Source organism: Vanessa tameamea, chromosome 28 (genome assembly GCF_037043105.1).
Source record: "Vanessa tameamea isolate UH-Manoa-2023 chromosome 28, ilVanTame1 primary haplotype, whole genome shotgun sequence".
In the NCBI taxonomy this organism is placed as follows: Eukaryota; Metazoa; Arthropoda; class Insecta; order Lepidoptera; family Nymphalidae; genus Vanessa; species Vanessa tameamea.
In genome coordinates, this window is record NC_087336.1 from 4,843,762 (window position 1) to 4,866,766 (window position 23,005).

The 23,005-nt window shown below is 30.1% G+C and overlaps 1 protein-coding gene across 1 annotated transcript; it reads right to left on the bottom strand.

Annotated features, from left to right (window-relative positions):
• Positions 1 to 1,038: 1,038 nt before the first annotated feature.
• Positions 1,039 to 22,024, bottom strand: LOC113391795 (pro-neuropeptide Y-like). Its single transcript, XM_026627874.2, has 3 exons — positions 21,941 to 22,024; positions 1,947 to 2,118; positions 1,039 to 1,568 (listed from the first exon to the last, which is right to left on the bottom strand). The coding sequence occupies exons 2-3, from the start codon at positions 2,111 to 2,113 to the stop codon at positions 1,454 to 1,456; spliced, it is 282 nt and encodes a 93-aa protein (XP_026483659.1). The 5' UTR covers positions 2,114 to 2,118; positions 21,941 to 22,024; the 3' UTR covers positions 1,039 to 1,453.
• Positions 22,025 to 23,005: the final 981 nt, after the last annotated feature.

The window sequence follows — 23,005 nt, forward strand, 5'->3', positions numbered from 1 at the left end:
TGTGTGTCTTTGGAGGTACCATCTATTCAGCATAACCGCCAAACCGCAGTACTTTGTAATTTTGTGTTCCAGTTTGAAGGCTGAGTGAGCCGGTGTTACTACAGGCGCAAGGGACATAACATTTTAGTTCTAAGGTAGTTGGCATGGCTGATTACAGGACTGATTAAATTTTTTAAAAGTACTAATGAGTATGGACAGTGGCGACTTACCACCAAGTGACCCATTTCACCATCTCGTTTTCGATGATGACCGTAAATATTATGACGATAAATGTAGTTTACATATTGTGTCCTATGAAATACGGACACGTGATTTGTATTACTACGGGGGGAAATCCAAACAAAGCTACACTTTCCATTTGCCACAAAAGAAGTTGAAATTTCCAAAAATAGTTTTTCAGCAGATACCTACTTTATAAAATATGAAATGGAAATTTTAAGCCTATAATTTTGCCTGTATGACTTACGCAAGAAATCGTAATTGTTTTGTTGCTGGTACATAATGATTCTGGCTCGTTCATTAAACATACACAAAAAATCTTATTTTTTTTTAAATGAAACAAAGCGATTGTCTAAAGCTATTCTTTCTTCATTTAATTATTCATTCATCAATATATCGGAAGCAAGTAAGGTGACTACGGAACACTTATATAATAAACGCGACTTTCTTAACTAATAACTTATTTATTCTTGATTATATTAAATTGTACATAGACTGTAAGAAGATTGATCGTTACCTCAAATAAGTTAAATAATGTCAAGATTAAAAAAATAATAATATTGGGTACTTTTTTTTTTTTTTCTTAGATACATTCGTAAATCGTATACATTACGTTAATCATTTTATTTTTAATTTAGTAATTCAAAAAATAATAACAAACTTATCTTTCAGTAAATTTAGCATTAAAAGCATTTTAAAAGCCATCTCAATTTTTTTTTTTACTAAAAAATAGTTTAAAAATTACTTTAGCCGCCATTTTTTTTTAAGATTGTATGTGCTAGAAAATTTATAATCAAACAAATTAATTAAGAAACTCCATTTTAGGTTATAATGCTTTATTAACTACACCATTAACGTCATAATAAACATAAAATTAATATTTAAACAGTCAAGTGTTAAAATCCTAATAATAATTTTCACCCAGCCTGAAAATATTACTAGGATTTAATTAAAAAGGAACGATAATTGACTAGAATATAGACGGATATACATTCGTTTGACTAGATCGTTGAATTTTTATTTAAACAGATAAAATAATAAAAGACAATTGAAAATGAATGGTTAGAAGCTTATTTTATAATTTGGCATATTTTTGGCTAATTTATTATTTTTCTAATTATAGGATTCAAATAAATATTTACATTTCAATGGTAATTTTTGAAGTCACAGATAAAATAACATTATGACCGTCTGGGTCGTTGTTTGATAGTCATTGGCGGGAAATGTTGTAATTTTACTTGTATCCGAGGTTTTTAAACATGGCGTCGTCGTTCAAATTGTTTTCGAAGAATGGCATTTCTCTGAAGATCACAGATGCATCGGCTATATGCATTTGTCTTTTTCCGTACCTGTAATAATAATTATTTATATAAATTAATGTTTAATGTATGTCGGTTTCAAATGGATGTAAACTGCATGTAGATAAAAAAATATTAGTTTTTTTAAATATAATTGATGATATTCCAAAATTACATTAATTACAAATTAATCAAAACATACAGTTGATATTAGCTCTATGTTTTTTAATACCATCTAGCATGGATTGGATAAATCTTAAAAAACTTAGTGTAAGTACGCCATCTAGTATCGAAAAGCTGAACTGCTTCGTGAAAGATTTATGGTCTAGAATAATTGCTTAATAAGAATTAGTTTATCTAAATGATTAAATTCAATAATTTTATATCAATCAACTTGATTCATTAAATTGGCTATTAAAGTTATCTTACCGTCCTCTACCATGAACAGAATAATATTCCTGTAACTCCTTTAAATAGTTGGAGATTTGTTCTGCGGTATCAAATCGTTCGGGACGACGTGGTCGCGGATACTGAGCCTGCGACGCGCACAACAAGATGGCCGACAGCAGCAAAATGGCGGACAGGAGGGCGCGCATCTTTGCTGTGTAATTAAACATTTAAAACATTTTAATTAGAGTTCAAAAATAAATCCTCGTATTCTGGAGTAGTGATTTACTAGTATTTCTAGCATAGGTTTTTATTTTTATATTTTAAACTAATAAAGTATGACGTTTGACGTGTGTCAAGCGTAGCTGTCACGCACACTAAGATAATAAAGTTGGCTTGTTTGTTTTAGTTCCTTTGTGGTGTAGAGACTGTATCGAGATAAATAAATTATCTTAGAACCAACCTTATTCCTAATAGCTCTGCTATAGAAATATATAAAGATATTTAATGCAATACAAACCGATCTTTATTAATATATCTTTATGTATTATAAAATAATATTCCACGTAACTACATTCATACATCCACTTTAATTTTACTTACAAATATTCAAAACGTCATTTTTTCGCCAAGCCATTGTACTATATCATTCCTAAATACGTGAAATACTATATATTCAAGATCTCGACGAACGATATCGCCAAGTTTTTATTGTTACAATTGTTTTTTTGACTGTACTCGTCCTGTGTATAAAATGAGCTAAAGGTCCGTTAATAGCAGGGCCTTAGAAGTCGACTAATATTCATTTTCGTCGATAAAAAATATACAAAACAAAATTATATCATTACATTGTATAAAACAAAGTCAGATGCTTAGATCTTAAAAACTACGCCACGGATTTTGATACAGTTTTTTTAATAGATAGAGTGATACAAGATGAAGGTTTATATGTATAATACATGCACAATATAGTAGAGAAACACTGAAAATTTTAGAGGTTTCTAATGTAATGTCGTAAATAAACATATTTTTTTGCGCTTATATTCCAAACGATGGCTGAACCCTACAAGATAGATCAAAATAATGTATATAAATATTTTATCCAATTAAGTACCTTAAATACATTGTGCATTTCATATAGATCAATATAGCCCTTTACAGCATGGAGTTTAAATTAATATTTATCGAAGATATTACAGATTTAAAATGCAGGGACATATACCTAGCGGTTTGTATTGTCTAATGACAAAAAGCTATGAACTTTGTATATAATGACATTCTGTAGATTGCGAAGCCGGGGCGGGTCGCTAGTTTTAAACAAAACTAATTGACGTTTATTAGTTGTTTTATAAATATGGAATTGAACACAATTAAATGTTTACAATTTTTAAGAGCGGAGACGGCCCAGATCAAACGCCTCAATATTAGGAGTACGAAAAAAAGTAATTCGTAAGGGATGAAATCTATTTTAGTACATAATTTAACAGCTTGAAAATACCTCACTCGGCTAAGGCCCCTCCCTTAGAGAAGTTTTGTAGCTCATTCCACCACGCTGCTCCAACGCTTGGCGGATTGGCGGAAATAGTGTACATAACATTACGTATTCAGTCAGCCTTTAAGCTAGCCTTTAAGTCTAAAAACCAACAAAGCGAAAAGTTTTTTTTTTTATTACCACTGTCCCGATTGCTTATTTGCGATAAATAAATGTAGTTAATTCGTAGTAAGTGGAGACTTATAGTAAGTATTTATCGATGTTCCTTATCGATATCAGGGAGTTGAAATCCCTATATTAGTTTTTAAGTGGATAATTGATAGTAGACCTTAATCGGTTACTTTTGTATATTAATCAGATATGCGTATGTGTATACGAAAGAAGACGCCATTTTTTTTATATTAATATGTATAATTTTTATATTGGCGAATTCAAACAGTCGTACCAAAATATACAGCGATACTTGATGGCAGGGCTTTGTACAAGCCAGAGTAGGTGGTGATGGCGTTCTGACCAAGGCGGTTAATCTCAAAGAAGACCAGTCAACTACGCAGGGTATAAAATAAATAGGATAGGAGAGGATTAGAAAATAAAAATCTTGTGAGCAGAGTCGAGGTTTTTTATCCTTAGGAGCCGGCGAGTTGGCTGACCCGCTCTTTTCAAAGCTTAGGTTAGAACGCCTGAACTCCGGGGCCCTTGTGCACTGCACCACCTGGCCCTGCGACAGCTAAGCCACTGATCATCAGTCTCGTAATCCAATAGGAAAGTGTTCAGGCGCAGGACCGAGATACGGGAGTGTACATACTTACAACATACAGACTCCGAGTTGGTATTGTGAAATCTTATAAAAAAACCCAGAACCCCTCGGGAACTGTGCCTTATAGCTAGCCACTAGACCAACGAGGCAGTCAAAGCACCATCCATTCTTCCCACGTGTTCCCGCTTGAAAAGTGAGTAAGCCGCAACAAACTCCCAAGGTTGGTGGTGCAAGGTCGATTTAAGGGATGGTTAATATTTCTTATAGTAGCATTATCTATGAGTGACTGTGATCACTTGTCATCGGGCAGTTGCCTACTTATTTTAAATTAAAAAAAAAAACAATCAATTATATGTAACACTACGCCTTTATTAATAATCATTCTGTACAAACCCATAAATTTCTGGAATCTTTTATGGTAATGTAAGACAAGAGACCGTTTTAATAATAAATCATGAATATTTAAACACAGAGACAATTCGATTAACTAATTCAGTATCAATACATTTTGAATAATTAAAAAATATATGTTAAGATATTACTTAATTAATAAAATTGCCCTAGAAAGAATGTTTGATTAAATTAAAATAATTTTTATTTAGTCACAATATCAAACCTTTTTGAAGCACCATTGCGTCATTAAAAAACAAATTAAAAAAAAAAGTTAAAAGCAACATTAATATTGTAATTTAATTTCGTAACAGAATAAAAATATTTAAAGAACGATGAACAGAATAGAATAGAAAAAAGGCAAACAATATTTTCTAAAAGGTAAACTATCTTATATTGTGAACTGATTTACGAGGCAATAATGGCGGACTAGCTATATTAGCTGAATGCGATTTATTGGAAAAAATATATTTATAGGTTGCAATTTATATGAAAATTGTTTTTAAGCTATTTGTAATTTGTTGATTAATTTTGATTATTCTTTATTTGAATTTTAATCACATAAGATTACATATTTCATTAAGTTTTATTTTTTAAATTGACACTGATTGTCTTGCCGGTTCTTCTTGGTAGAATATACATTTTGAACCTGAAGCTTTGCATTTAATTTAATCTAGCGAATCAAAAATCCTTATACGACTTACTTCTACTAAGTTGAAAAGAGAAAGTAAACAGACGGCCATTGGTAAAGGTTTGGCTTTTGTTTATAAGTGCCAAACGGGAAATAACACCATGCTGCTCCAGAGTAATCCAGCCTCCAGCTTGAATAATAATTGTTAGAATTATATTTAAAACAACCGTTGATAAGTAGTAAAATTGTCTTTGTCTTAATCTCATTATCTTTGAATAGTTATTATATTTGATAGTGCACCAGAAGGTTATGTATGAAGTTCTGTGTCGGAAAATCTGTTTTTTTTTTTTTTTTTTTATTTGGGAAACATACAGTAAACAACACATATACTATATAACAATAAACCCGTGCACAAATCAATCAAGTTTCCACTAAAAACTAATTCATGTTTAGCAGTAAACAATCAATTCAGTGAATTATAAATATTAATTATCTAAATTCAAAAAGATGAAACATCAAAATAAATTGACAAATGCATACTAACTTTCTCTTTAAATGTATTGAGCGAACAAGAAAACATGTCCAAGTCATTAAATTTCCTATCGTAATTCTTACAAGAGCGATAAATAAATTAATTCGAGCATATTTTGTTTTAGTTAAGGGTAAATTAAATAAGGCATTATTGCGTGTATTCAGTCTTGTGCATCTAAAACAAATTTTGCTTAAAAGAAAAAGACTGTCATTTAAGTTATGTATTACTTTACTTTATTCCTGTTATAATAATTACGTCTGTAGAGTAATTAGTAGTTAAATAAGATAAATAACTCAATAGTAATTATAATTCATTTATATGTGACTGATTATATTCGAAATGCAATGCAGATTAAAAAGTCTTTCCTATAGGTTCAGCACTAGAGAAATAATATAAACACTATATAAAAACTGAGTGGCCCTAGTCTTGTATTGTTCGATCCTTTATGACAAATATTTATATTGTAACAGATAAAAAAATATTTAAGGTACCTAATTGGATAAGGATTAATGCTATAATGCTTAAAATCGCTTCGAAAATAAGCCATTATTTATCGTAAAAAGTAAACGATAAAAAAATGTTTATTGTGGGTTATCTTTAAGAGACATATACCATCGCAGACTTTTTGTAGACATTTTTGAGGTGTTCTGTAAATTCTGTAGTATATTATTTTGATCTATCTAGTAAGGTTCAGCCAGCGCTTACAATGTAAGCGCAAAAAATGTATAAATTTACGACATCACATTAGAAACTTTTAAAATTATCAGTGTTACTTAACTATATTGTCTATGTATTATATACAAAAACCTTCCTCTCGAATCACTCTATCTATTAAAAAAAAACTGCATCAAAATCCATTGCGTAGTTTTAAAGATTTAAGCGTACAAAGGGACATATGAACAGAGAGAGCGACTTTGTTTTATACTATGTAAAGATAATTATAAAAAAAAAGTAAAGACCTACGGTTCGATTAGATGAGATAATTGTTTTTATTTTGTTTTAAGTGTCTATTTGTATCAAAAAAATATAAAGCCCTGTAAATTATATTAACAAACGTTTCATGAACTTTCTATCAAACCAAAATGGGCAGTATAAATTGTATTCAATGCCATACGAAAATTATAAAAAAAAACAAACGTCAGAAACTTTAGCGCAATAGATATTAAAATTTTTCGAAATATTTTCATATTCTGAATCATTTTACAATGCACAAAGCACTCACTACAAAATGTAAACGCATCACGCAAATTAGTTTACATTTCATGCCATAAATATCTTGCGAGTTTATGAGCAAAACAAACATGGCGGTCACTTTGTGTTAACAATGTAATTTGTTCAATAAATCCTGATTTTAAAATGCCATAAAAGGGTAGGTTCTTCTGATTCATTTATTTCAAGTATGTATATAAAATTATCTATATCTTTATCAGACATTCTGATCATGATAGGGTTTAAATTGCTATAATAATTAGCAAAATTATATTTTGTTTAGGCCCATGACGATATTGTACGCAATTGTTTTTTTGCCTTCGTTTAAATTTTCGTTTGTTTTATAATTGAAATGAGTGCTGTATCGGTGAAAAGAATTTGTCTTTTTATATTCATATCTAGATAGTGTTGCACTACAAAAGAGAGAGTCGAGATGGCCCAGTGGTTAGAAAGTGTGCATCTTAACCGATGATTTCGGGTTCAAACCCAGGCAAGAACCACTGAATTTTCATGTGCTTAATTTGTGTTTATAATTCATCTCGTGCTCGGCGGTGAAGGAAAACATCGTGAGGAAACCTGCATTAGACAAATTTCAACGAAATTCTGCCACGTGTGTATTCCACCAACCCGAACTGGAGCAGCGTGGTGGAATATGCTCCAAACCTTCTCCTCAAAGGGAGAGGAGGCCTTAGCCCAGTAGTAGGAAATTTACAGGTTGTAAATGTATCTATGTATGTTAATGTACTACAAAATAATTACATAAAATGAGCCAATTTTATTTACTCTTGACACTCGCCAAATGTCAAATTACTTTACAAATTACGTTTAATGTACGTGTATTTAGTAGCCAGCTGTAAGCCACTATAATTCTCAACGCGTTCTCAAATAATGAAAGGTAAAAACTTAGAATAAGGTATATTTGGATTTTTAATTCTGAACCAAAAAGGCCCTGTGGTTAAAGCGTAATTCTGTCAGTTTTCTTTGCTATATTTGCATAATTTGTAATGTACCAAGCTGTACTGTAGCCGTTTGCTGAAAAAGCTCCAAATCTTCTCAAAAACGTGACGTATTCGTTGATTCTTATATACAAATGGAGAAAAAATTAATCGCATATTCATATTTCATAAAACTGTGTCAGTTGTTTCGTGAAAAACATATATATTATGTTTTCAAACAATTGCATCTTCAATAAACAAAGCATATTATTCAATACAAGATTCATATAATTGTATATAACTAACTACGACTTTGTATTTTAAATGTTGAAAAAGAGTAACTACTGAGTTTCTTCTCGGTGGAATCTGCATTCCGAACCGGTGGTTGCTTCCCGTAATTTAGTTTGTTAAATGACGATTCAAAAGTGCTCGTAAAAGCCTGCTTGAATAAAGTATATTGATTTGATTAACTAATTCAATTAATTCAATAGTATTTATAAAACTACTTGAGTAGTTTTTTTTAATTAAAACGTCATGCAGAAAAAATTAATCCTTATCATGGAAAATAAAATCGAACAATAGCCATGGCGATCAATGGTTTAGCATTTAATCTTAAATACCTAGCTCATTTATCCCTTCAATGATCTTCAATACAGCATCCGAAGGGATGATTATTATTAAGCACCCTCGTTGGTAGGTATTCCTTTTAATTAAAAGTTAAAATTAGAACCATCTATGGTTAAAAATAGTTCATAGAGGTTTCATAAAAATATTTGTACATTATGATATGACATACACGTAGGTATTTTTAATTCTGAAGTATTTACTGAGTTTCTTACCGGTTCTGATCTGAATTCCGAGGTAAAGAAGATATACAATTAGTTTATGATGGGTAGGCGGATGGGCAATTGGATCACCTTGTGGTATGTCCACCGCCCAAAGACTGGCGCTCTAAGAAATATTAAACATTCCTTAAAAGTCCCATGCGCCGCCATCACTGGGAACTAAGTTGTTATGTGCCTTATGCCTGCAGTTATACTGGCTCACACCAGTTCAAACCGGAACTCTGATTATTTATTGCTGTTTAATAGTAAAATATATGATGAGCAATAGATATTGATAGAGAAATATAGGGTGGTACCTACCCAGACGGGCTTGCACAAATCAATTGATTTTTTAATTCATTTCCTTCCGCAACTAACCTTGGGAACAATTACTTAAATTAAATCGTCAGTATAACACTAAAAAATAATAGATCCTCTATTAATTTTTAGTCCAGTTTAGGAACGATTATTTTTTCAAAGAGGTCATGATGATTTGTTTGTAATGACAGTTGAGGTATGACTGTAAGAAGAAATTCGAAATTCACCTGAGAACACTAGCATCAAATGTCAAAATGTTATATATACGAAATTATAAAATTTAAGGGATACGAATATCAAAATAACGTATCACCGTGTGAGATACGAAGTGATTTTTTTAATAAATCACACTGTTTGTTATTATTATACTTAAATTTATTTAAGATATTTTCAATGTTTTTATACCTAAAAACAGGCAAAGGTATTAAAATAACATTAAAGATCTCAGCTTAAATTTACGATATTGAACCTTTTTAAAAAATAAATATTTAAAAAAAAACGTTTTAATACCACAGATTATCCTTACAATTGGAACATTTTACGTATTCGGAACGTAAGACGTAAAAGCTCTTTAAGTTATCCATTACTTACTTAAACCGTTTAACCTTTTACGATACTTGTAAATTGTAATTAACGATTTAAACAATTACCTAATTAAAGATCACAGAGTGTTTTTGAAAGCTAACGTGATTGTTACGGTAAATAGGACTTAGAGGCTTAATAGCTTAATAAGCTATAAGCTTTAGAGGCTTAACCTTCTCATAAACGGGAGTCAGACTTTGCCCAGGTGCGGGAAGGCGTGGTATTTAGGGGAAATTCAATTTTTTACAAATGTTCATGTAACTTGGACTTGGATTTAACCCTCACATTAATGGCATTTGTCCAGTAGCGAGACATTTGTGGGCTGTTCATTTTAGAGGTCAAATATTACAAATTAAATCTTTATTCATTTGACACAGCAGATCGAGATTCATTTTGTTTTGGCTACAAAATACACTACTAAAATACATGTAGTTCACTATTTTTTCATTTCATCAGTTCATTTTCGGATAGGATTAGATTATAGACCAAAATTAAACAACTTAAAGTTATTTATGTTTTATCGTATATCAAGTAACTTCAACTCTTCCTAATATAAATATGTTATTACATAAACTAATTATTCTAAATTATTCGTCTTTAATTAACAAATTCAAAATGTCAAAGCTAATTCGTAGTTTGAATTTTAAATACTACACAAGTGTTGCCAGTCAAAGGAATTCTAACCGCGTCGGATATTGTTTTCACGGCTGGCAACACTATAACGAGATACGTGAGCAATATCGCGCCGGTAACATGTCCTTTGCATGCAGTAAAAGTTTATAATTTCTGTTGAAAGCTTTTAGTTTATTTATAATCAACGTTTAAGACTTGAATCACACTACGCCCACTCATTTCTACATTTAAATCCCGTAAACTAATTCTAGAAGGCGACGGAACCGCTTTTGGTTTGATTTTTTAGTATTATCTTTATATACTAACCAGTCAGCATCACACGGGCACAAGGGTCTATGTACAACATTCAGATCAGAGAAGAATAAATATAAAACTTAAGATTAATTTTTTTCCGGCTAAGAAAGTTTAAATTCCTTCTTTTTTTATTTTTTTTCCGCCTTTTCTCTGCTATAATATACATATATTTAATCAGTCTATTTACTAATGAAAACTGCATTAAAATACGTTGCGTATTTTAAAAGATATAAGCGCACAGACGTCGGGAAGCGATATTATTTTATATTGCGTAGGTATTGCGTAATGTATATAAAAATACGTGTACAATAAATATGAATAAAGTATGGCAAATTTCCCACTATTCGACAAAGACCTGGTCTCCTCCAAAATTGAAAGGAACTAATACCACTCTGAGTCTCCACTGTGAGCCTCCACTGTGGGTTTACACACATGTGACGGAATGCTTCGACACATTCCCATTTCCTCTCTACAAACTATAATGAAGCAGAACTCATTGGTGATCGTTTAGAATTTAATGGATATACTTCGGCTATGTGATCGTGTGAGTACTCACTCGTCAGATATTCTACCGCCAAACAGCAATACTTGGTATTACTGTATTGGTTGAGCCAGTTACGGGCACGAGGGACATAACATCTTAGTTCCCAAGGTTGTTGGCGTATTGGTGTGATTTAAAGAATGGTTAATATTTCTTACAGCACCAATATCTAAGGGCAGTCGTGACTAGTTACCATGAGGTGACAAGTTTGCCTTTCCTACCTATTACATAAAAAAAAACCTTCAACTCTCGTTTAAGATGTGTCCTATCACTGGACATTTTATCTCTTTTATATAACAAGCTAGCGACCCGCCCCGGCTTCGCACGGATGCAATGCTGATACTAAAAATATGCTACAGAATATCTTACAACGGTCACAGGTTTTTTGTCATGAGACAATACAAACCGCTACGTCCCCGCATTTTAAATCTGTAATGTCTTCGAAAATATTAATTTAAATTAAATACTGTGAAGGGCAATATTGATCTATATTAAATGCACAATATATTTAAGTTACTTAATTGGATAAGGATTAATGCTGTATTGCTTAAAATCGCTTCGAAAATAAGCCATTATTTCTCGTAAGAAGTAAAGGATAAAAAATGGTTCTTGTGGGTTATCCCTAAGATATAAACATATACTATTTAGGGCTTTTTTGAAGACCTTTTTAAGATGTACAATACTGTACTACATTATTTTGATCTATCTTGTAAGTTTCAGCCAGAGTTTGCAATGTAAACGCAATTTTTTTTTTTATTTACGACATCACTTTAGAAATTTCTAAAATAATGAGTATTTCTCTACTATACTGTACATGTATTATACATATATACCTTCCTCTTGAATCAATCTATCTATTTAAAAAAAACCGCTTCAAAACCGTTGTGTAATTTTAAAGATCTAAGCATACATAGGGACAGCGGTGAGCGACTTTATTTTATATCAAATCAAATCATCAAAACATCTAATGCCATTCTGAGAGTTTAACACAATAATATTACCTTTTAACTCTTTACATCCCAACAAAGCGTATATAAACGACAAAAGAACCGCAATCTTTCAAATTAAATGAATGAAAAGCATTAACTCGCTTTAAAAGAAATAAAAATATGAATTAATAATAATGTATACCTAAGTGAGCTTTGTTTATTTTAAAAGCAATCTTTGCCAAAATCTTACAAGTCACATTTTAATGGAAAATAAAAAGTTAAATGTAATTTTTGATTTATTACATTATAACGAAATTCGTACAACTACATAAAATCGAATTACAAATACGAATTAATCTAATGAAAATTCGATAATGGCCGAGTTTGAGCCGTTATCATACCTAGTTAAACATCATATATATATCAAAATATACTTTATTCAAGTAGGCTTTTACAAGCACTTTTGATTCGTCATTTAACAAACTGTATTAATTAAAGCTACGGCAAATAACTCAGTAGTTACTCTTTTTCAACATCTAAAAATACAGTCATGTTAGTTAAATACAATTATATATGTATGTTATGTCTCCTGCCTGGAAGTCAACAAGCATTAACTCCACGCTTTTTTATCATCTATATCCGTTAAATATAATCAACATGATGACTCTGTGGTGAGTATATGTTAACCCTGCATTCGGTTCTTTACGAGAACATAATATATTTTAATATTAACCCGATACCGTTATACAAGGAAACCATAATTTTAGAAATTAATTAACACGACCGCGGTTTCAGAATAAGTAATCAAGAATATGATGTAAAAGTTTTTACGTTATTTATTATAAATCTAAATGAGAATATTTTTTGTTCAAGTAGGCTCATAAAAGCACTTTTGAATCGTGATGATACAGTGTTGAATTAAATGTAGACCTACCACAGGTTCAGAAAGTGGATTATATCGAGAAGAACCGGCAATAATATCTATAGTAGTTTCCATCGCTTTAATTATATATCCTGCCTATAAATAAATACTAAGTCCACGGTTTTTTATCAGTAATATAATCTTATATTCAGTAATATGCCTTGTTTATCAATGTATTTTTAACATGAGCGTTAAATTTTTCAATAGGCCAAATTAAAAATAAACGTGAAATCTTGTTATAGAAAGTGCTTCAAGAAGTATTTATTAACTTTGCGAACTCAGAAACTAGGTGTTATTAGTTTACCTTTCCTCCTCGTGTTTATAAAATGATTGTCACCGTTTCTTTCAAAAATATCTATATTATTGTGAATATACCTACATAATATTGTGGAGCAAGATTAAGTAACTCAGTTCATTAAAAACATTCCTTATGAACTAGATTTCATTACTATTGTTTAATCGTAAACATTAATTCATAAATAAAAAATTGAATTTGAATGCGACGAAACGCGAGGTTTTTTTTTTCTAAATAACCTTATAATTAGTTAACTTTAATAAATAAACTTAATATACAAAGAAATATATAAATACAATCGAAATAATATCATAATATATTTGCGTTGAGTTCATTTGTTTTTTTTTTTTGTTATTCACCGATTATATATATTATAATTATATAAAAAGAGGTATGCAAACAGCTTCGCTCGCGTAAACGTTATGCATAATTCTGCAAAAAGTACTTTTGTAATGTTGAAGTATCATTAAAATCGGCTCATTACATTTAGATTTTATGTATTGTTAATAAATAGTTCTTCCTTTACTATAATATAAGTATGTAAGTATTGATTTATTTTTGTTATAAGTATATTTAATTTTTTTATATATTTTTTTGTTCACTAACATTTCATAACTTAGTAATCATTAAAACATCTTAACTGTTTTGAATGACCAATATATCACAAAAAAGTCCTTTTAATCGGACGGATATAGATATATTTTTTTAATTGAGTGACTTTAACATGATTAATCAGACCGACTCTCCAGCTTTATAATACACTGGCTAACCGTCCTGGGTTCATACGTTTACAATAAGTACCTATATAAAACTTATTTGTTTGATGAATAAATTTTAAAAGAAAAATTTCCGGTTTGGAATTTTGAAATTTTCGGTTTTTCTCTGTTATATGCACGTATTATACATGTAAATATTCTTCTTGAATCACTCTGCTTGTTCATGAGAACCGCATTAAAATTCGTTACGTAATTAAAAAAAATCTTAACGTACGGACGGCGGGGATTGACTTTGTTTTATACTATGTAATGATATTAAAGTAAAACTTTAACTGTCAGAAGCAAAAAAATACGTTGACAAAAATATGAATGAAAAAAAAAACAATTGCCATTTAATTAATAAGAATTTATAAAACAAATCCATAGAAAACAATCCAACGAATCCAAATTAGCATTCCTCGAGTGTCTCTTGATCATCGGCGAAAGCCAAAACTCTTCACAAATGTCATACTTTAAGACAAAGGCTAAAAAAAAACGTAATTTTTAAACAGATAAAAAATGTTATGTTAATTGAGGAATTATATTTTTAGAATTGCAAATATTTATTTTTTAATTTCTTTTTCTTAATTCGAATTTACATACAATCTATTTCGAGCTATTTAAAAAAATACGTCACAAAATTTTATGTGACAGATTAAAAATTATGATAATTATTAATTATCATCTCCAATGTTAAGAAAAATAAGAACTACAGTTATTCTTGCTTATTTGTTTAATGATTAGTTTTTGGTACTACTTATGTTTTTTATTAGTTTGTTCTTTTTTTATTAATATGACGTTTCAAATGGCTACGGTTGTAAAAGGTGCTGCCCAAAAATGATGAACAAGGTGAAAATGATTTTCAGAATCTTATAAATCCAATGACGTTTAAGTTGAAAAAAAAAACATTTCGTGTTGATATTGACTCTTTTTGCATAGCTTGGAATAAGCTCCAAGCCTTCTCTAATGGAGACATTTGGACAGCAAACGCATTTGAGACATTTACGCCCTGTCACGACTAATATGTGATTTTTTTTTATTTTATTATTAAGATTGACCCAAAATATGTTTTTTTAGTAATTTCGTCGCACTGATATATAAAGTAGTTTACAATCTATTTTAAAGTTATATTAACAATAAAATAACTATATGTTTTCGAAGCTATTTGAAATGTATGTATGTAAAATTTGAAATCATTCATTTTCTATAATAATAAATTGGATTGCTTTGGTCGTTGAACCGAAGAAAGGTCTTCTGTAATAACATCACTATAACAAAATTTAATAATTCATTCCATAACCATGACCGAACGTAAAGATAAAATTATCATTTGCTTAAAATAACCGTAAAAGCGATAAATATCATTGTATCCAAAGTTATATTCGAATATTTTTAAATTATTTTATACGTCGAAAGGTTGTGTGTGTTGTAAAGATTTTTAATTGATGTCAAAGTGTGAATTAACATTCACTTGTAGTCTATGTTATTCTTTCTTAAATAAATAAATATTAGAAAACATAAGAGATTTTATTAGTCCAATCGGAACTACATATATTTATATATAAAATAGTTGGTAAACCAAACTAAAATTTAGGGTAAATAATTATATTTCTTATTCATCGTTGGCTTGAAATTTACGTGATGGTACAATAAAAAGTAAAATAACCTAAATGTTATGTTCCGGTTTGAAGTGATGAGGCAGCTTAAAGACAGGCAGAAGGGACATAACATTTTAGAATTAACTGACCCATTGTCCATATAACGAATGATTAATATTTCTTGTAAATATATCTGATTTCCATATGATAGTTCGTATACAAATTATAATATGTAATTAAAATTAAAAACAATCGCAACATATACTTCATTAAAGTATTGTTATGGGTAGTGTTAAATCGTCACAGAGGTTATTTAAATTTAAATTTACCACAATTATGGAATGAAGTTTCCACTGTTAAGACCCAGCAAGAAACTGTTTTGTTACTACTTTCTAACAATTAAATAACAAATAGTCTATTCCAATGGAAATAGGAAAAAAGATAAACAAACCTTAGATTCACGTATTTCATGTGATTTGCTTATAACTCAGCTATATTATGCACTACTAAGAGTTTATGATTAATACATTTTTATTTATAATACAACACTTAACTACTTATTTTGACTTTAATTTTACTTTTCGAAAATTCCGATAACAGATTCGTCGGCGTTCAAAACGCTATTTTTTCGCAAATCCATAGTGAATATCATAGATTAATCAAGCTCTCGACCAATGATATCGCGTCAATATGCTGTCAAACCCTGTTTATTTGAATTATTAATTCCTGTTATGTTTGGAATAGAGTTTAGTTAATTTAATACAATAGAATCGATATATTAACGTATGTTAATCCTTTTTAGTATAGCTAGTCAATCTGGCAAATAGTATACGACTGTATATCGTACCTCCAAATAAAGATATTATATATTTGTATCTTAACCCTAAATAGCTTAACGAACGGGTTAAAAAGTTGCAGCATCGAACCTGATTTCAAGGGGTCTTGTCGACCACAATTGGACTGACACGTTGGAATTTATACTTTAAAAATTATAAAGAGGTAAAATTTGTTTGTTTGCACATGTAGGGGTAATCTTCTGTACTAATAATCCAATTATAATTATTTTTTTTCACTTGTAGAACGCTACATCATTCCTGAGTGATATAGGGTATTATAATTATATCATATTATATTGAAAACGGGCGGGTCGCTAGTCTATATATAAATAGAGAAAAATAAATCAGGTTCCGTATATTTTTCCTGATTGTCAATTGTGTTTTTTTTATGGCTGTTGATGAGAATTTGTGTTTTCAATAAGAAAATGGAAATTAAATCATAAATAAATTGTTCAATAATGCAAACAATTACATATTTTTATTGAATTCAATCACTATTACGGTAGAATTTCGACCACTGTACCAACACTAGTATTCATAATTGCTTGAAACGATAAGAAGACTACCCGATTTTAATAATGTACATAATATATTTTGATTATTAAATACCTTTGACTTGGTCTGCAATTGTAATTTGAAGATTTCATTTCTCAAAAAGTTTCAGTTTCAGTGGGGCCTAAACTACCCCCATATGCAGATGAGAGTTACTAAAAAAATTGTATGCATGATTTTGAGTTAAATTTACTTGTTAGAACAAATCAATGAAATGAAATCAAAATATACTTTATTCAAGTAGTCTTTTACAAGCACTTTTGAATCGTCATTTAACAAACTATTTAAAGTAAAGCTACCACCGGTTCGGAAGGTTTATATATAAACTGTTTATATACATTAAAATTTTAAATATATATTCTAGTCAAGAATCATAATTTACTATAATTAATCGCCATATTTAAATTTCTGACACGTCTATTAGATATTTAAAGCTTCATCAGTTTAACTATGGTAGCATTTAAACTGTAATTATTCAAAGAGCAATATGAACTCTACGAACAAAATACTTGGTTTTGAATTTATAATTCGTAATCCAGTGTAATTGCCAGTGTAAGGGATATAGTATTTTAATTTCCATAGTCTAAGAGTTTAGGGAATCTCTTACTAACAGGCAGTCTGACTTTCCCATCTCCTAATATGAATAATTTTTTTCTTGTATAATTGCCTCAGCCTGTCTTAACTATTCCTATTGTGATATCATTTTTGTTAAGGGTCAAAAAATACCTTGGTCAAAAAAAATTAAAAATTATTTATTTATAAATATTTATATTTAACTAAACAAGTAATCGAATCTTTATTTATTTCCTAATATTATATACGAGAACAAATTTAGAACTATTTGCACTTAATAAAAATATATTTATTTTAATAAAATTTCCAATGACCTTTTGACACATTTCAAAATTTGCAAAATTAGTGATACCACTAAACAAATGATGAATTATAAATAATAAATAAATTTGAACTCGTAATATGACGTTTAGATAAGATTAGACGATTTTTAATTCGGAACAGTTTTGGGAGATATTTCGCTACAGTACACGTGACTTATTTATTAACAATTACTATTAATGTTTGAGGAGCTTTGTGCTAATTTAGATATGGCAATCTTATCAGATATTCTGTCACCAAGCGACACTAAAGCGTGTTTAGATTTGTTAAAGCGTGCTGGTTCAGTGGCTAGAACACGTGAAACATGTTTTTATTTAATAGGTCGGCAAATGGACCACCTGATGGTATGTGGTCACCACCGCCTATAGGCATTGGCGCTGTATGGAATAATAACCATTCCTAACATCACACTAATGCACCAGCAACTTTGGAAGCTAAGGTGTTATGTCCTTTTTTGTGAACACAACTGTTTGGTGGTAGAATATCTGATGAAGGGTGGTAACTACCCAGACGTGCTTGCACAAAGCCCTACCACCAATTTGGGTACAGAGGTCAACGCTATTCTTTAGGCAGCAGTGGAGCACTTATGTTTAGTTTGATCTAAGCGATTAATTTCTTCACTTAGAGCCTTAGGAACTGTATCCTGGTTTCCATTTAAGGTTATGTCTAATTACTACTATTTGAGGTATAAATATCAGATACATAAGATAACTACTCAACTGATATTACAAATCAACAAACTAACATCTGTTTTTTCATCAAGTCTTTAGATCGCTGAAGTCTTGGAGTAACTTACTAAAACACGAATTTTGGCAAATAACTCAGGTAGGTTTTACCTTTTGTGTACGTATATATATTATGCATATATTATCTAATTCGTTGGAATATGTTATTGTTATAGAAACTGTGTTTTTATATATTTTACTAATATTTAATTATTGATTTTCTTAAATTTTATGTTTTTTCAATGACGATCGATTTCTGTATTCGACGTCTGCGGAATCCAGTGATACAATCCCGTGATACAATTACGTGGACACATTTCATTTTTGTTTTTAGCCTAACAAATAATATTCGCATAACTGAAATCTTATGACGTTCTCATACAACAGATATTGTGTCAAATTACTTAGTTACACTTGTCAAACGTTGAAGATCTGTTCTCTTACGGTTATAGTTTATAAGAGAATGATGTCCTCTAAACGGAGACCAGAGAACTCAGGGCATATTATAGTCCACTTATATGTACAAAAATAAGTGCAGCTTAATTGATGGTAAACTTTGTGGCCCTTGATTGGGGGGCCTGTTGCATCGCTCCAACTTGCCCCATGATAGCTATGCTACTGAATCGCATGCTATATTTAAACATTTTATTGCCCTTATTATGGGTCGAGGTGCCTCGTAGCAGAAGTTGTGTTAAACTTACAGATACCTACCTATAATTTACCTATATATCTGAAACTACTGGGCAGATTTTAACGAAACTTACACTGTTCCCAAAGTTGAAGAGTACCTAACTTAAATTAAAAATATACAATACGACTTTTAGTTTTCCAGAACATCCAGTCGAGCCTAATTAGATCATACTCAAATATAATTCAATTCTAACTATATCATACATGGTTTCCATTTCTTTAAGCAGCTTACATTCTACATGATATAAAATATACAAATTTGACTCATATAATTCGGTAGTGAATTCGACACGACTGGAAACAGTTTCGATACAATGAACGGCTTCACATACTTTCCGGGGCACGGAAATGACTACCGATACGATTAATAATTTTGTAAGAGAGTAAATTAAACAGGATTTCGGTATTGTCTGTCGCCATATATCGAGTGCTTGTCAAACTTGAGATTAAAGCGCCTAAAAGTTATATCGCTTTAGCATTCACTTGACTTAAGCCGTCATTTCTATAATATTCGTCTCGGCTTCGTTCGGGTAGAATAAGGAACTACAGAAAACTTTTTTGTCGTAATACATATGACCGGAGCCGAGATGGCCCAGTGGTTAGAACGCGTGCATCTTAACCGATGATTGCGTGTTCAAACCCAGACAAGCACCACTGAATTTTCATGTGCTTAATTTGTGTTTATAATTCATCTCGTGCTCGGCGGTGAAGGAAAACCTCGTGAGGAAACCTGCATGTGTCTAATTTCAATGAAATTCTGCCACATGTGAATCCACCAACCCGCATTGGAGCAGCGTGGTTGAATATGCTCCAAACCTTCTCCTCAAAGGGAGAGGAGGCCTTAGCCCAGCGGTGGGAAATTTACAGGCTGCTAATGTATGTATGTAAGTATTAGAATGACAACTATATACATATATATATTTTAACTTTTTTATTCAAAATCAAAATCAATTTATTCAAGTAAACTTCACAATGAAGCGTTTTTGAATCGTCTATATTTAAATACTACCACCGTTTCGGAAAGCAGCTTCCAGCGAGAAGAAACGGCAAGAAACTCGCTTAGTTGCTCTTTTCAAATAAACAGATTTACAATAATTACTGTCCTGTGATGTAACCCGTGCCTATTTCCAGGCGTTTTTTTTTTTCTAAAAAGTATTCTTTTAATTAATAATAAGATTTATTTATTGCTTTAAATGTATTTTTCTATTATTTTGATTGGGTTTGTTTTTGAACTGCATGATTTTATTTACAGGCAGTATCACGAACGACTTAAACTTAGATAAAAATACATTAAATTTAAATTAATCATTATTAATTATTCAACTCTATTGTGTGATTGTATTTAAAATATATAACACAGTAAAAAAAATGTTTTATGGTTATAAAATATGATTAATTAAAGTACGAGCTTTGCCTAGTACATAAAAGTTATTTTAATATTTTGCGTACATGCCTAGCATCTATACATATATATAAAATAAGATGTTTTAAAAATGTTGATATAACTTTACAAGTTTTGACAAATTAGAAAATTCGTTTTGATGACAGTTTGCCGTTAAGTGGAACTTTAAATGCAACTTTAAAAGAGACGCATTTAAATAAGTAAAAAAAAATCATTGGAAATTACTATGAAAATAAGTCTATGTCATTATGGCCCTTGTAATTCGTAATTAAAACTGAATATCGCCATTAAAATTGCCCTTAATAATCAAAGTATTGATAATTTTAGCGGTAGAATTACCGTTGACTATGGTACAACTCAGCTCTGCACAACTATGAATATAATAATGTTTTTTTTTAAATATTTCGAGTTACACGATCTTCATCTAGATAGAAATGCTATATTATAAATAATTTTAATTGACCCGACGAAATGTAATTTTTATTAATTTTCTCAATATTTATATTTATTTATAGTTCTATAAAATGTCTGAGTGAATTAATTCAAAATTGCTTGTAAAAGCCTACTTGAATAAAGTATATTTTGATTTGATTTTATAAAACATTCATATTCATATGACTTCAATAGCATATAGCAATAATATAGGTTGTCTATCTCTGATACTCATCGTTAGATCATTACAAAATGTACTTGGGGTCTATATGAAACGCATTCGAACGAATAAAATGCAATTCCGAGTTTTGCCCAAATTTACATAAAAAATAGATAAGATTCGAATTAGAGAACCTCTTCCTTTTTGGAGACGGTTAAAATCAAAATTACGTAATTAAATATTAAGAATAAGGTAAAATAGTGAAAAACTGATTTAGTTATTTTTTAGCCTCAATTGTCAATATAAATCATAAAATAATGTTTTAGTTTTTTGGTTATTTTAAATTATAAATGTTTGATTAAATTTTAAATGAATCGTCAAAATAAGTTTTATTTGTTGTATTATTATATATTATATGTTAACGTTAAAAATATCGCCGGAAATGAAAATTTAATTTCGTTTTTTTTATAAATACTAAAAAGTTTTTTTTTTATTATAATCTTTTTATACAGTAATTATTACAAACTTAACAACGAAACGTTATTTTAGAATAATCATATTTAAATATAAAATAATATATCACAGCTAATTATAATTTTTAAATACACGAATTAAATAACGAAAATGACAATCGACATTAAAACTTTTCGGCACGTTATATCCTACATATAATATTTCTAAACGTTTATTAAGCCGTCAAAATCTTACCTGTATTCAAAGGGAACTTGTTAATTAACTTTTTAATGGTTTTCGCGGAGTTATGTCTACGATAACTGAACTAAGAGTGAAGCGAAGCTCCGCTCGCGGCCTCTTTTATTGCTTGCATGTGGATTTCAAAGTTGCGTTGTGTTACAGGTGGGCGGAGCTGCGCTGTAGAGGCGTGGAGTTATTATTAGATAACGTTATTTTTAACGGAAAAAAAAAAGATTTCAGTTGGTTATGATTATTCTCTTTTTAATTTTTTTTTTAATAATCTTTTCTAAATACAAATGTATGAATATCACTAGATATTATAAAACAAAGTCCTTACCGAACGGAATTTTATATAGTTTTCAGCAATGGACGGAGTTATTCATGAGGAAGGCTTAGGTGTATAATTAATCGAGGTTTTGTTCATTGACTTGTATGTGTAGATGATTATTGAAAATGTCGGAAAAAAGCATGCGAATGGAAAACTCCATTATTATTTACTTTCAATAATTATCACGAAAATTAAAAGTAGTAAAAAAAAAGTAAACGGGTAGACAAATCTTTTCTTTGAGGAGTAGATTTTGAGCTTATTCCACAACAGTGTGAGTCTTACGATGTTCTTCCATGGATAACGAGATTAATTTAAAAAAAAAAAATACGCAGTTAAGATTGACGTATTAATCGCTGAGCTATATCAGCTCAAACACAGATTCACTCACTATTCCTTAACTTCAGTCATCCGATGGCGATCGGAAGGCATTCTAACACTACCTTTATGAAAAGCTATTATTTTTTGAAAATCAATGCATTGTTAAATTCGATAAATATTCCAAATTCAAACTTGAATTATGTCCTAACCGTTGATTGTACCAGCGATGGCACTAGTATGTGTCTCTCGTTTTATACTAAACCTTTTCCGAAACGCTCTTTAGTTTAATAGTTATTTAAGTTAGGTTATACAAAATAATGACTCATTTATTAGCACAGATTTCATCCTTTCCAATTCTACTAACAAATCCACAATTTATCGCAAACAAACATTTATAATATTCACTAAGATATTTTTTTATGATATATGTAGGC